The 15,910-nt window shown below is 49.5% G+C and overlaps 1 protein-coding gene across 1 annotated transcript in view; it reads right to left on the bottom strand.

The window, feature by feature from the left end:
- KIF26B (kinesin family member 26B) overlaps nucleotides 1-15,910 on the bottom strand; it is a 513,525-nt gene that overhangs the window by 295,943 nt on the left and 201,672 nt on the right. The window contains exon 3 of the mRNA XM_051820805.3: nucleotides 13,942-14,475. Within this exon, the coding sequence (XP_051676765.3) occupies nucleotides 13,942-14,475 (534 nt within the window). The remainder of the gene's footprint in view (nucleotides 1-13,941; nucleotides 14,476-15,910) is intronic.

The raw sequence follows: 15,910 nt of genomic DNA, 5'->3' as shown, positions 1-15,910 counted from the left end.
AGCGGGGAGTTAGCACTCAGTGGGAACATCGCATCAGGCTGAGAACAGGGAAGTGGTGCTGATGGGCACCCAACAACGCGAATCTGTTTCTGCCACCAAACCTGGACTTACACGTGGCTAAAAGCTGTGTTTGATCTGGGCCACGTATTTTGCCACAGTTGGAAGCCAACAACAGCAATTACTGCCAAGGGGATAGGCAGGAGGGCCAGAGTCATGTCCAGGTCCCTATGCTCTCTCCACTGCGCCAAAACCACACCCTGTCCCCATGGATATGCACTGGGACACTGAATTGAAATGGATCCCACTCTGTCCAACAGAGACAACAGATGGACAAGGGCACGTCCCTATATCCTTTTTATTAATCTTAGGAAATCACAGTAATTTATGATGGGATTGTAATAATTGAGTCTGTTGTCTCCCTTTTAGATAAAGTCGGTCTCACTAGATGGCAGCATTGCTTACGCATCCTTTTTTTTTTTTTTCCCCTTAATTTCAGAGGGAGTGGGGAGGAGATCTTCCATCTTATGGTTCACTCCATAAATGCCCGCAACAGATAGGGGCTGGACCAGGCTGAAGCCAGGAGCCAGTAGCTTCTTCCAGGTCTCCCACCTGGGTGCAGGGACCCAAGCCCGTGGGCCATCTGCTGCTGCTTTCCCAGGTGCATTGGCAGGGAGCTGGATGGGAAGCAGAGCAGCCGGGACTCTGAGCAGCGCTGACGTGGGATGCTGGGTTAACCTGTTGCACCACCACACCCACACCTCCCCTGTCGCACCTCTGCCTGCAGCTTTGTCCACCCTGGGCTGCATGGCCTCCAGGGAGACATACCACAGGGCTTTATTTCTCCCCTCTGGACAGAGCAGTGCAGCACAAGCCTGGCTTGGAAACCCCAGTGTCACAGAGTGACCCCTAAAGAAATCATGTCCGTGTGTGTGCTGTGGGTAGCCCTCCCAGGAAGACTGCACACAAGCATCTTCAAAAAGTTCATAGGAGGCCGGCGCCACGGCTCACTAGGCTAATCCTCCGCCTTGTGGCGCCAGCACACCGGGTTCTAGTCCTGGCTGGGGCGCCGGATTCTGTCCTGGTTGCCCCTCTTCCAGGCCAGCTCTCTGCTGTGGCCCAGGAGTGCAGTGGAGGATGGCCCAAGTGCTTGGGCCCTGCACCCCATGGGAGACCAGGAGAAGCACCTGGCTCCCGCCTTTGGATCAGCGCAGTGTGCCAGCCACAGCGCGCCGGCCACAGCAGCCATTGGAGGGTGAACCAACAGCAAAAGGAAGACCTTTCTCTGTGTCTCTCTCTCTCACTGTTCACTCTGCCTATCAAAAAAAAAAAAAAAAAAAGTTCATAGGAAACGTGTCTTATAAAAAAAGTACATGCACGAATTTCAAAACTTCTTTTGCACCAAAATAAAATGATATTTTAACTCTAATTTCGTCATGAGTTTTTGAGGTCCCCACCTATTTGAACAATCTAAAGAAACGTCTCTGTCCCTCCAGAGAGTGGGGGAGGGGCAGAGACAGGGGCAGGGAGAGCTGTGTCTGAACCCCTCTCTGCCATCTCCTGGCCGTGTGGCTTGGGGCAGGCCACTTCACACGCCATAATTCACCAGGGCAGCTTTCCATCTCACTTCCATCTCTGAGCTCTGTCTGCCTTCACTTGAACAAAGGGAGTCTATGGGGAGTGAGCTGATGGGGTCGGCCGTGCCACTGGCATTGCCTCTCGTAGCCTCGTCCAACTGGGAAACTGGCCCGTCGGGCTGGCTCAGATGAGTTAAGGAATGTGGGGCGGACACTTGGCACGGCAGTGAAGATGCCCCTTGCGATGCCCACTTCCCATTTTGCAGTGCCTGGGTTCGGGTCCCAGCTCCACTTCCGGTGCCAGCCTCCTGCGAATGTGCACCTTGAAAGGCAGCAAACGATGACTCAAGTACTTGAGTTTCAGCCACCCATGGGAGAGTCCCAGATGGAGTTCCTGCTCCCAGCTTCCGCCTGGTCCAGACCCAGTCATCGCAGCCATTTGGGGAATAAAGCAGCAAACGGAAATATCTCTCTTTCTACCTTTTAAATAAAATGAAAATAAATAAAAACGTTAAAAAAAAACTGGTTACTGCCTCAAATACAGATGGAGAGCCAGGGCTGTGGTGTAGTGGGTAAAGCCACTGCCTGCAGTGCTGGCATTCCATATGGGCGCTGGTTCGAGTCCCAGCTGCTCCACTTCCAATCCAGCTCTCTGCTATGGCCTGGGAAAGCAGTAAGATGGTCCAAGTTCTTGGGCCCCTGCAACCCACATGGGAGACCCGGAAGAAGCTCCTGGCTCACGGCTTCGCACTGACCCAACTCCAGCCATTGCGGCCATCTGGAAAGTGAACCAGCAGACAGAAGACCTCTCTCTCTCTCTCTCTCTCTCTCTGCCTCCTTCTCTCTCTGTGTAACTCTGACTTTCAAATAAATAAATAAATCTTTTAAAAACACAGATGGAGCTGCTTCTGCTTGCTTCCCACCTGGCACTTGTCTTCTTCCCCAGGTCTCGGGCATTCCCAGGCCCTCAGAACTGAAGTGATGTTAACACCTTGAGAGCACTGGTGTAGCAGTAGGTCTCCGGAGTCCTAAAAATAAATATGGTGACTAAAATGCTTCCTAAGCACCTAAATGTCTCCCTGGGAGTGACTTAGGCATGTGAAATATATGACTCATTAACTGATCCTTGCAAATACCCCTGTAAGGTAGAGGCATGCTAGTTTGTCATGCTGAGGACTGTTAGCTGTTAGAATCTCAATAGGAAATGAATTTGGTCTATGTCTAGGGTGGTGTAGGTATAAAGGAGACTGCAGCTTTCCAACTGATTGAAAGCTACAACTTATAAAGAAAATTTTTTAAAAAATATGCTTTATAAATGAATGTGTAAATGAGTATGAAAGCCCATGTATTGAAATCCTATTTTAGCATAAGTGTATAAATAAGGAAATCGATAATAAGAGGCCTGGATCCTCTGTTTCCAAGTATTCATTCAATAAAAATCATGAAGGGCTGGCATTGTGGCACAGCAGGTAAAGCTACTGCCTGTAACACCCGCTTCCCTGTGGGCGCCAGTTGGAGTCCCAGCTGCTCTACTTCCAATCCAGCTCCCTGCTGATGGCCTAGGAAAAGCAGCAGAAGATGGCCCAAATGTTTGGGGCCCTGCCATTCACATGGGAGACCCAGACGAAGGTCCTGGCTCCTGGCTTCATCCTGGCCCAGCCCTAGCCATTGCAGTCATCTGGGGAGTGAAGCAACAGATGGAAGATCACTGTTTCTCTTACTCTGTCTCTCTCTGTAACTCTTTCAAATAAATAAATAAATCTTAAAAAAGAAAAAAAAAGTCATGAGCCAGTCCTGAATGACTTGATAGTTCAAATTAACTCCAAAGAAATAAGTACTTTCAATGTGTTCTCTCCATGAGTCTGCAGAATTCTATACGATTCACATCTATATATTTCACCCCTTCCTCTCTTAGAAAGGTCCTTAGATAGAGAAAATCGATCCATGAACCTTTTGGTATTATGTCAACTTACTCACAAATAGTGGAATGAGATAATTTCCACTTAAATATGACATTCTCATGTCAGAGTTGGCATACACATGAAAAGTTGATTTTTGGTCACATGAAAAGAGGCTGGTGTTCTCTAAGTTTACTGGATATTCATTTTAAGATTATGATATTCATTCATGATTTTGGTATTGCTTCTTCCTCTACAACTGGTTCTGTTACTGGAAAACAGAGCCTGGATTCCATTCAGTTTGGTTCTCATGAACTTGAATTGACTAAAGAAGATCTCAAGTTTCAACACACTTAACTGAGGTGTTCCATGTGTCAGACATACGTTATATCATATGATCTCTGTAACTACTCGGCAACATTGCAAAGAATATGCAGGCATGTAGAAGTCAAAAAGCCTACCACTACTGGGTATATATTCAAAGGAAATGAAATGAACCTGTTGAAGAAACATCCGCCCTCCCAAGTTTATTGTTAGCACTGTTCACAATAGCCAAGGAATGAAAACAACCTAAAGAAGTGTCTATCCACTGATGAATGGGTAGGGAAGATGTGGTACTTCCACACAACAGAATACTACTCAATCATTCAAACAAGGATGGAATTCCATCACTTGCAACATGGATGAACTGGAGGTCATTGTGTTACGTAAAATAAGCCAAGGGGGTGGCTGCTTGGCCTAGCAATTAAAACCCAGGTTAAGATCCCTGCATCCTACATCAGAGCACCTGGTTCAATACCCAGCTGGGGTTGCTCATGGCTAAAGCAGCTGGGACACAGCCATCTATGTGGGAGACCTGGGTTGAGTTCATGGAGCCCAACTTCAGCCTAGGCCCAGTCCTGGCTAATGTGGGCATTTGGGGAACCAACCAGCAGGTGGAATCTCCCTCCCTCCCTTCCTCTCAAATAGAAATGAAGCAATCCATACACAGGAAGGAACACCGTATGATCTCATTCACATGAAGAATCTAACAAAGTTGATGCCATGGAAGCTGAGAGTATAATGGTGTTCACAAGAGGCTGGGGAGGACAGACAGGAAGGAGGGGAAAGGGTGATTAATGGGCCTAAGTTATAGTTAGACAGGAGTAAGAAGCTTCGGCGTCCTATTGCCCAGTAAGGTGACTACTGAATGATAATACCTATAGTAGGGTGACTATAGATATTTTATAGCCAGCACAAAGAACTTCGAATATTTTCACCATAAAGAAATGATCAATGTATTTACCCTGATTCGAACATATCCAATGTATACATGTATTAAAATCCCATAAATATGTACACCTTTTTCATATCATTTAAAAATAAAAATAAAGAGCTGGTGCCATGGCTCACTAGGCTAATCCTCCGCCTGCGGCGCTGGCACACCGGGTTCTAGTCCCAGTTGAGGCGCCAGATTCTGTCCCAGCTGCTCCTCTTCCAGTCCAGCACTCTGCTGTGGCCCAGGAAGGCAGTGGAGGATGGCCCAAGTGCTTGGGTCCCTGCACCCGCACGGGAGACCAGGAGGAAGCACCTGGCTCCTGGTTTTGGATCAGCACAGCACACCGGCCGTAGCAACCATTAGGGGGATGAACCAACGGAAAAGGAAGACCTTTCTCTCTGTCTCTCTCTCTCCCTCACTGTCTAACTCTGCCTGTCCAAAAAATAAAAATAAAAAAATAAAATAAATAAAAATAAAGAAACCTACTAGGGGTCACATCGTAAGCAGGGCTGAGGTTTCTAAGAACTGAGCAACGAATCTCTAGCCTAGCTCTCATGTTTGAGACTTGGAGAAAATCACTGATGAACCTGAGCCTCAGACTTTCCAAAAACAAGCTGTTTCCATTGTTATTAAAAAGAAAATAGCAAGGACTGGCGCTGTGGCATAGCAGGTAATGCCGCTGCCTGTGTTGCCGGCATCCCACATGGGTGCTGGTTCGAGTCCCAGTTGCTCCACTTTCAATCCAGCTCTCTGCTATGGCCTGGGAGAGCAGCGGAAGACGGTCCAAGTCCTTGGGACCCTGCACCCATGTGGGAGACCTGGAAGAAGCTCCTGGCTTCAGATCAGCACAGCTGTAGCTGTTGCGGCCAACTGGGGAATGAACCAGTGGATGGAAGACTCTCTCTGCCTCTGCCTCTCTGTAACTCTGACTTTCAAGTAAATAAATAAATCTTTTCTTTTTTTATTTTTTTTTTTTTTTTTTTGACAGGCAGAGTGGACAGTGAGAGAGAGAGACAGAGAGAAAGGTCTTCCTTTGCCATTGGTTCACCCTCCAATGGCCGCCGCGGCTGGCGCACCGCACTGATCCGATGGCAGGAGCCAGGAGCCAGGTGCTTTTCCTGGTCTCCCATGGGGTACAGGGCCCAAGCACTTGGGCCATCCTCCACTGCACTCCCTGGCCACAGCAGAGAGCTGGCCTGGAAGAGGGGCAACCGGGACAGAATCCAGCGCCCCGACCGGGACTAGAACCCGGTGTGCTGGCGCCGCTAGGCGGAGGATTAGCCTAGTGAGCCGCGGCGCCGGCCTAAATAAATCTTTTCTAAAAAAAGAAAATAGCAGTCGCCGTCAGTGCCCCCTGTGCCAGCTCATGGTGGGTGGTGGATCCTCCTTAGCTCTTTTCCTCAACTCTTAAGAAGCAGAGAGTCAGTCCCGAGGAATGGGAAGGACGGCTGAAAGACAGGATGTGTGCAGCTGTCTACAATGAGAGGTAATGTGGAAAGCCTCTGCAGCTAGGCATTCTTCTCCCTGACCGATCCCACATCTTCACACAGCAACTGCCAGCTTGGCCTCCACCTAGCCCAATCTGGGAGAGCCGCAGGTAGACCAGATGTAGTAAGTCCTCCTGTGTTTGGGACACAATAGCCACATTACCACCACCTCACACCATCCCATCCCACTCACCCATACAAAGTGGGGATGGACAAGAGAAATAAGTACAGCAGGCCAAGGAGGTAGGTGTTTGGCCCAGCAGTTAAGACACAGAGGACCTCAGTTTACTACCCAGCTTGGGCTTCTGATTCCGGCTTCCTGCTAATGTGGACCCTGGGGGGCAGCAGTAATGCTTAAAGTAGCTGAGGCCCTGTCACCCCATATAGGAGACCAGGACGGCTAAAGTAATTGGATCCCGGCCACGGTTTTAAGAAATCCTATCATTAGGACACAACATCGTAGCTACCATTTCTAGTCTCTTTCTGGAGTCTGGAAATATTTCTAAGAAGGAAAACAAAAGTACACACCACTCTACCACTTATCCCGAACTATCAGTTTGGTCAGCAGAAAAGGAACGAGACTCCCCCAGCACTGGTCAAAATAGGCCCTCACCATACATTTGTCTACCTCTAGGCAATATGCCAAGAAATGCTATTTACCTCTCTCTATATTACGTATCTATAGCTGCAAAACCACAAGTGACTTAAAAGGTATGGTATAAGTAAAGTCTGTGATGCCACAAAAGCCCCGTGTCTGCAAGTTCATCGTTTGACCTTGTCTCAGAATAATTTTTCATCTTGTCTGGCTCTTGGGTGTTCCCCGCCAGCTGCAGAAGAGGGTATGCGGGTAGGGACTCATGCACTGCCGACCAGATATGGGCACTCAAATCTGCTTTTCTGCTGGAGGCAGCCCAGAAAGGGGAGAGCCCACAGAAACCTCACCTCTCAGCTCCAGCTGCACGTCTCATCTACCCATCTAGCCACCATCTATCTATTATCTATCTATCATTTATTTATTATGTACATCTATTATCTATCATCTGTTATCCATCACCCATCTATCCACCAACTATTTTCTATCAACTACTTATCTATTGTCTAACATCTACTATCTACCATCTATCCATCCATTATCTTTCATATATGTAGTATCTATGTACCTATCCATAGTTGAATAGTGTCCCCCTCCAAAAATAAAGGGCTAAAGTCCACCAGTGCCACAGCTCACTTGGCTAATCCTCTGCCTGCAGCACCGGGACACCAGGTTCTAGTCCGGGTCGGAGCGCCGGATTCTGTCCTGGTTGCTCCTCTTCCAGTCCAGCTCTCTGCTGTGGCCCAGAAGGGCAGTGGAGGATGGCCCAAGTGCTTGGGCCCTGCACCCATGGGAGACCAGGAGGAAGCACCTGGCTCCTGGCTTCGGATCAGTGCAGCCCGCAGGCTGCAGCGCACCGGCCTTAGGGGCCATTTGGGGGGTGAACCAATGGAAAAGGAAGACCTTTCTCTAACTCTGCCTGTCAAATTGTCAAACTGTCTAACTCTGCCTGTCTAAAGGGGGGGGGGGGGTAAGGACTTTAATAAGTTGTGATCTTCTTTAGAAAATAGTCTTTGCAGGTGTAATCGGTTAAGGAGTAAGATAAGCTCATCCTAGAGCAGGGTGGGCCCTAACTCCAATGTCTGTGTCCTTACAGAGGCAGAGGCTGGAGTGACGCTGTCACAAACCGACGAATGCCTGGAGCCACCAGAAGCTGGCAGAGCCAAGGAAGGATTCTTCCCTAGCAGCTTCAGGGAGAGCAGGGCACCGCTGACACCTTGGCCTTGGACTGCAGCTTCCTGTTACGGCAGCCTTAGGAAAGGAGAGCTACCCACCCACCTACCTACCTACCTACCAATATCTTCATTGTTCCCTTCCCACACTTATTCCAACAGTGCCTTCAATCTGTAGTTCTTGGCCCCTGGCAATTCAAACCAAGGCCTGAGTCCACTCCCCCACTCCCACCCCCACCACACCCCTCCTGCAGGTATTCACATCTAACTGGTCTGGGTGTGGCTTAGGCACTGGGAGGATTTTATTTTATTATATTTTATTTTTTCATCTCCTACGTGATTCTAGTAGGCAGCCAAAATTGAGAACCCCCATTTAAGAGAACGGTTTCTCTGCTCCCAAAGCTCCAATGGCTGTCTTCCGCTTCCCAGATAAAAAGTGATACCCACCAGCACATGGGCTTTCACATGCATTTCAGACTCACTCAAGACACCAGAGGAGGCAAAAATCATTCCTGGGGCAGTTTCTGAAACTGTATCAGGTCTAAAGACACTACAGAGAAGCGCTGAGCTCCACAGGTGTTTCAGTCAAGTCCTCAACCCGCCCACCAGCGCCCCCAGCTCAGAATGCTCTTTGCAGCCTCAGCAGGAGGAGAGTTTTACAGAATGGTAATTACTAGCTCCCAAGGGAGAGTGGCTGTGGCATGCTTGTTATTATGATTCTATAACAATAGGGACATCTGAGACCATTGGAAACCAGCAGTGCAGTGTGAGTAATCTCTCATTCTGCCCAGGCACCCAAATGAAATAACCTGACTTGCTAATGTACTGGCCCATCCCCAGGGCAGTGTGGTTTGTCCCGTGGGACGAAAAGCCCATGTTCTCAGCCATCAAGCAGGTTTCTGCGGGAGACCTCTGTGTGTACAAGCTCCCCTCCCTTCTCCCTACCATGCATTTCAGTCCCACTTACTAGGTGTATGCTGCATCAGTAAACTGTCAAAAATTAAAACAACACAGATTTATTCTTGGAAAGTTCTGGAGGTCAGAAGTCTAAAATGGGTCTGCAGGTCCTGTTTCTTCCGGAGGCCTTGCAGGAGAATCTGATTCCCCGCCTTTGCCAAATTCCAGACTCTGCCTTTGTCTCTGTGGCCTGTGGCCCCCTCCTTCCTTCCCCGCCCTTCCCTCCCCTCGGATCTCTGCTTCCTTCTAACCTCATCTATCTCCTCCTTGGTCTCCAATTCTTCTTCCTCCCTCTTATAAGGATCCTGAGATTATGCAGGGCCCATTTCACTAATCCAAAATATCCTCCACATCTCAAGATCCTCAAGCCAATCAAACCTGCCAAGGCAAGGTAGAACGTCCACAGGTTATAGGGATTAGGATGTAACTTCGGGGGGAGGTCCTTATGCAGTCTTGCACACCAGGAAAACAACCGGACACAGACTATTTTTGAATTCCCTTGGTGAGGTTTGGGGTTCCCCTCGGAACACAACCCTACCCATATTTGTAAGATGTTACTGCCCTTCTTGGCTTTCACCCCAAATACCACATCCTGGAGAGATACAATTCCTTTTCCTGTGTTCATGTTTTGTCAAATAGAAAGAAACCCAATACCTCTGAGAAAACCAAGGCCGTGTCTTAAAAATCTTTCCCCTGCTGCTCTCTGTCTAATTGTGACATCTTGTGCTACTGTCCTGGCTGGGGAGAAGTAGCAGCGACTGACCCCAGAGCTGGCTCAAGAACAGGCATGCTGTACATTTCAGATGAACCCTGCTGTAAACACCCACCCCGTGCCTTCCTGAAACGTGTCTCAGCGAGGAGCACTGGCTCCTCATCCTGCAGGCAGCAGCTCTCCTAGAACACATGCTTCTGGCTGCCCTGGACCCACCACACTCAAAGCTCCTGAGACTGAGTACAGCACATGCTGGGCTTGCAGCCTCGCCTTCCTCCTACGGGCCGGTTTAGAAGTCTTCTGTAAAAAGCACAGCACCGGCCGATGCCGCGGCTCACTAGGCTAATCCTCCGCCTTGCGGCACCGGGACACTGGGTTCTAGTCGGGGCGCCGGATTCTGTCCCGGTTCCGGGCCAGCTCTCTGCTGTGGCCAGGGAGAGAAGTGGAGGATAGCCCAAGTGCTTGGGCCCTGCACCCCATGGGAGACCAGGAGAAGCACCTGGCTCCTGCCTTCGGATCAGCGCGGTGCACCGGCCGCAGCGCGCTGGCCACGGCGGCCATTGGAGGGTGAACCAATGGCAAAAGGAAGACCTTTCTCTCTGTCTCTCTCTCTCACTGTCCACTCTGCCTGTCAAAAAAAAAAAAAAAAAAAAAAAAAAAAGCACAGCACCAAGTCCTCCCCTTGGCTTCCCTTGCAAGTTCCAGTCTCTGCAGAGAGCCTGCTGCTTTTGCATCCTTCCCTGCCACTATTTTAAAATGTGACGTCCAGTAATGATGGTACTCACAGGTACACTCATTTCCAAAGGTATAAGGGACACTCCCACAATGACCTCAAGCAGAAGGCAGTCGACCCCTATCTGTGACTCAGGTTCCGAAGGATGCTTTTTGAGAAAGCAGGATGGGGCAATTTTTACTGCAGATGTTTTCCTTCAACTCAAGGGAATGCACACTGAATAACTTCATTGCATTAAAGACCAATTGTGGATTTCTTATATGTATATATATCAATATAACATCTTCTCGAATTTTCTTGGCAAGTTCAATTTAGAGAAATCCTATGAAATAAGTTCTTGTACCCATTCAAATGCCCCTGTATTGAGTATGATATCATGCTACCTAGATTCATTTCATTGTATCCAAGGATTTTTTAATTGTCATTAAGATACTTCATTTTAAAGATTAGCTTGGAGTTAAACACTGGTGGTTTCCACCAAAAATCTTGGGATCTGAGAGCCCTTGTGGTCTTGGATTCCTTTCCCTAACTCTAGCACCAGTCATGGGAAAACTTCAGGGCCTCCCTCCTGTTGGAGCTTTCTCCAATGAGTAGCCACATGTGCACATGTGAGCAGGCTCTGACCCAGGTGGTGAGGGAGGCGAGAATAAAATGGATGCCTGTTCCCCACAGTTCACAACAGAGAGAGATCAACCAGGACTCAGGGAACTCGAAACAGAGAAAATTTCAAAACCCTCAGCCTCAGATTTCTTCGCTGATAAATAAGGAATTGAAATAGATAATCCTGATATTCCTGCTTTATAGTCTGGAAAATCTCCTCACACACTTTTCTTAACTGTTCCTTGTACGCACCCTTTGAGACAGGAATTCCACAGAGGAGGGAACAGATTAAGAAGCTCAGCAACTAAACTGTGAGCCAGCAGTGGGTGGAGTCACAGACTTGAACTTGGTAGAACTCTGTCCCCAAGTCTCCCATCATGTCCACTGCCGTCCCACAAAAGTGGATTCTAACTGCAACCACCCATTCAGAGTGTTATATGCACAGTATTTCCTGCACTTAGTTACCGAGTGTAAATCAGACAAAAGCAGCCACCATGCCAAAAGACATAATTAATCTATAGCTGATTATAAGGAACCAATACAGGCATGTTTTTTTTTTAAAGTGTTTTTATTTATTTGAAAGGCAGTGACTGAGAGAGAGAGAGACCTACCAGCTGCTGGTTCATTCCTCAAATGCCCTCAACAGCCCAGACCAGGCTGAAGCAGGGTCTCGAGTACTTGAGCCATTCTCTGCTGCCTCTCAGGGTGTGCATCAGCAGGAAGCTGGAAGGAGGCAGAGGTGGGACTCAACCCTGGGCACTTCAACAGGGGATGTGGGTGTTCCAAGAGACAGCCTAACAACGCCTGCCTCAGACATGCCTTTTTAGAGTAAAAATTCCTCTGGCCCAGTGAAGGCTCTGGGTATGGACTGCACTAAAGGTACACAAGCTAGTAGGAGAAAATCTTTGAAACACCTCGTGCACCTCGCCTTTGGTAGGCTCAATTTGCTAATTTATTTCACGAGAAATTATCTCTGCGGTTTGTTTAATGCAATCGCAGCGCCTCCTCATTTTCTTAGCTCTCTGGGTGGATTCCTATTTATCTGTGATGTTCATGGGTTCCTGCTCTTGCTGGAGGTAGTTTAGAACCATGAAGGGTATAGCAAGAGAGGATAAAGAACCTTCCTTCTGCAGCCTTCAAAGACTGCCACGCAGTGAGGTGGGTAACGGGGGGCTGGTGGGCTATGGGGGGGCCTTCCTGTTACCCACACACCCCTTCCCCCAGGCTGGTGGTCTTTATTCTCGCCACAGCTGCTGCGCTGTGGGTGCCTAGTATTCCCTCATTTCCCCTGGCCTCCCATGGGCTCCGTGGGCATGCAGCAGCACCCTCCGCAGTTACAGCCCCTGGAGGCTCTCCGCCTGGGGAGCAGCTTTGGCACGGAACCACGGGCCCTCTGCTGGGTGGGGAGGGAGGTGGGAGCACGGGTGAGCAGGAAGAATGAGGTCAGTTTTCAGCGCACTCAACCATCTCTGACGAGCCGGCTGGACCGTGAACTGCAGAGTATTTACTGCAGGAAGATGTCCACAGCGGGAGACGCTCAGTCTGGCCAGGCCCGGAGCCCCCACCCCAGGGCACAGGGATGACACAGTCACAAAACAGGGGACGCTGATTCATAGCCGGGCACCAAATCTCTTTATCCCAGAGAGATTTCCTCTGGGGCCTTTATGACTCTGAGGAAATACACGAATTGGTCTGGCCTGGGGTTAGAAAGAACCAATTAAATTTATCCAGGACACTGTCAAGTTGTCGGCTTTTGTGAATTAATCCTGTATCTGGCTTGAAGTCACATCAACCCACCATCGCCCCATGGGCGGGAACACAAGCCCTTCTGGTGCTATCAAAGCAGCCAGCCAGCTCTGCCTCTGCCCTCACCTGCCTCCTCCCCTGAGGACCACGGAAAGCAGCCACATCTGGAGACAATGTGGACAAGAGACTCGGCCACAGTAAGCTAGGGAAGTCAGGAGCAGCCAGGACAGGCACGCCTGTTCCCGGGGCTCGGGGAGGGCTGTGTGCCCCAAGGCCATTCTGCTTCTCTAGGTCTCAGATGCTATAACATGAAGATCTAACACCCACCCTACATACCTACCTCGTGGGCCCACTATGCCATTAAAGAAAGTGAGGTGTGAGGCTGGCGCTGTGGCATAGCGGGTAAAGCCGCCACCTGCAGTGCCAGCATCCCACATGGGTGCTGGTTTGAGTCCTGGCTGCTCCACTTCCAATCCAGCTCTCTGCTATGGCCTGGGAAAGCAGTAGAGGATGGCCCAAGTCCTTGGGCTCCTGTAGCCATGTGGAAGACCCAGAGGAGGCTCTGGGCTCCTGACTTCAGATAGGCGCAACTCTCACCACTGTGGCCATCTGGGGAGTGAATGGAAGATCTCTCTCTCTCTCTCTCGCTCTGTGCCTCTGTCTCTCTGTAACTCTGCTTTTCAAATAAATAACTAAATCTTAAAAAAAAAAAAAAGAAAGTGAGGTGTGCACTGCTATTTTGCAAACTACAAAGCACTTGGGAAATGAAAAGTCTGGCAGACCAAGAATGCTAATGTAACATATTCAATGCTTCCCACTTTTTTTCAAGGCAGCACAAGGTACAACCTACATCCCCTTGCAAACACTCTAGAAAACTCGCCAGCAGTGTCGCCGTCCATACTTAAGTCATCTTCTACTTCCCTCTATCTTTGCCCCATATTTAAAAAGAGAAACAATAACAGAAACAACTCCCTGGGCTCAACTCAACTCATTCCTTGTCCTCCTAGGCACTTGGGCAGATTGTCCGTCCTAGGTGGGAAGGGGGGCCAGGAGGCTGCATTCTAGCTCTTGGGATGTGGGTGGAAGACACGGGTGCCCCTTCCCTTCCTGGGGACGTTCCCAGAAGGAGAAGGGTGGAGAAGGGAAGTATCACCTACCCGTCTGCCTTGACCCAGCCAACCCCGACCTTCCTTGCTCACAGAGGCTACTTACCTGGTAGGGGTACAGGGTGACCCCGTTGGTTCTCGACAGGGACCAGGAGCCGTCCAGGTACTGGTGGGCCTGGATGGCCACTGAGTTGAGGATGTTCCCATTGCTGGGACTGGTGGCCATCTGGAGGCTGACCTTGGCCTGGTGAGCTGGGGATCCACTCTTCTTTTCAGCCCCATTGCTGACCCCAAGGCTGTTGGGTTTGCTGCTATGCTTGTTGGCAAAGCCAGTGTAGTTGGAGGTGGCATAGGGCGCAGGCACAAAGGCCCAATCCCTGGGCTGCTGCAGCCCGCCCACGTGCCGGGACCCCACCAGGGAGGGGATGTTGGAGAGTGGTGGGGGAGAGCCCGGTGAGGCATCGTAGTGGTCGCTGCCGGCTGCCTGCTCCAAGGTTAGCACCATCTGGATGGCCTCCTGCTTCAGCTGGTTCAGGTGTGTGGCACAAATGTCACAGCGGTTGTCACGGTCATTCCACGCCTTCCGGATGGTGTTGGGGACCTGGAGTTTGTCATGGATCACAGCCGAGAAAGCCGGGTCCTGAAGAACACACGAAAAAGAAGAGGGTGAAAAGGACAGCCTGTAACTCAAGCCTAGCAAGCACGATCCAAATGTCTGGTTGACGAGTTAAGCCCTAGATGTATGCAAACAATCTGACTGCTTGATTGTCATCCAACGCACAGGAGAAGCCAGAGAGGCACAAGAGTTTTTGTGGTTGACAATGACATCTGACACACAAAAGAACTGTAGAGTGAAAACTTTAAAGAACCCCCCCCCCCAAAAAAAAAAATTAGTTTGAAGCTTCCAGGCCAATCAAAGAAGAACATTTCAGACTCTTGCTCTTGTGGCCATGAAAGAGTCACAGCCGTATCTGGAGCCTCCCTCGGGGATCCAGCGAAAGATGCAGATGTTGGTCCATGAGGCAGGCGAGCGCAAGCACTCTGGGCTCGCACCTCGTGGACCCTGCTCCCGTTATGCACAGACAGTTAGTACTGGATGTTCCTGTGACCAGAAACAGAGAGTCTAGTCGGAGAAAACCGTAGCCTCATCTGCTCTGGGAGAAAACCAAACCAAACCAGATTCTGGACCAGAAGTCCAGCCTAGTCCAGTGGCTCAGCCAGCCTTGAAGGTTGGCCTGTGCTTTCCACCAGCCCCACGGCATGCTGGTCAGTCTGTACCCGTGAATCTTAAAGTCTGAGCCAAATACGTTGAGACACTTTGCCCCACAAACCTCAAGTAAAACTATGATTTAAAAATCCTGAGCTCAGAGGCCCACTCCCAAGAGAAATCAGGAGCGGGATCTAACTAAGATGCTGCCTCTCATGCACTTCGCTTTAAATTTTTAAAGGAAAGAGGGATTACAAAGAGAAACAAACATTTAGAGGGTTAACTGGGCATCAAAATATTTGAGTTCTGGTTCCAGTTCTCCTACTGGTGACCTTGGTGTTCTCTATGACCTTGAACAACCTAATCTCATTGAACTTCTCACCCCTCACAAAAGACCCTGACCAGTACTTGTGTTCCAGAAGCTCCATGTTCTGTGTGGAAATTTAACAGGAGAGAACCTAGAATCATCAAACATGGACAGAGCCGCTACTCCATCTGGGGAGCCTGGTTGAACTTTTAGAGCCCGGCCCTTATTGCAAATAATTGGTAAGGCTCACGTCCAGCATTGTTTGCCTCTAGGACACGAGGAGAAAATCCACCCTCCTGGAATCTGCTGGCAGCTTTTATGAGGGCGGAAGCCCCACCAGGGTTGAATGGGTTTGATGCACTGTGGGCGAGGGGGTGGTGTGGGGCAGCCAGGGTGGGCAGGAAGATCATTGGTGGGAGGGTGGTTCTTAATTACGATCCATCTTGATTACGGCTCCAGCGTTTTGTTTTTTCTGTTTAACTACCCTGAACAGCTCCTCAGCATGCACTGATTAATTGATTAATAAATCAAGAGGCCTCTGCACAGCAGCAGCAAGGAGTG

Source organism: Oryctolagus cuniculus, chromosome 13, assembly GCF_051225735.1.
Source record: "Oryctolagus cuniculus isolate XC-2025 breed Fujian yellow rabbit chromosome 13, ASM5122573v1, whole genome shotgun sequence".
Taxonomy (NCBI): domain Eukaryota; kingdom Metazoa; phylum Chordata; class Mammalia; order Lagomorpha; family Leporidae; genus Oryctolagus; species Oryctolagus cuniculus.
The sequence above is the reverse complement of the archived record's forward strand: the minus strand, read 5'-3'. Positions and strand labels throughout refer to the sequence as shown.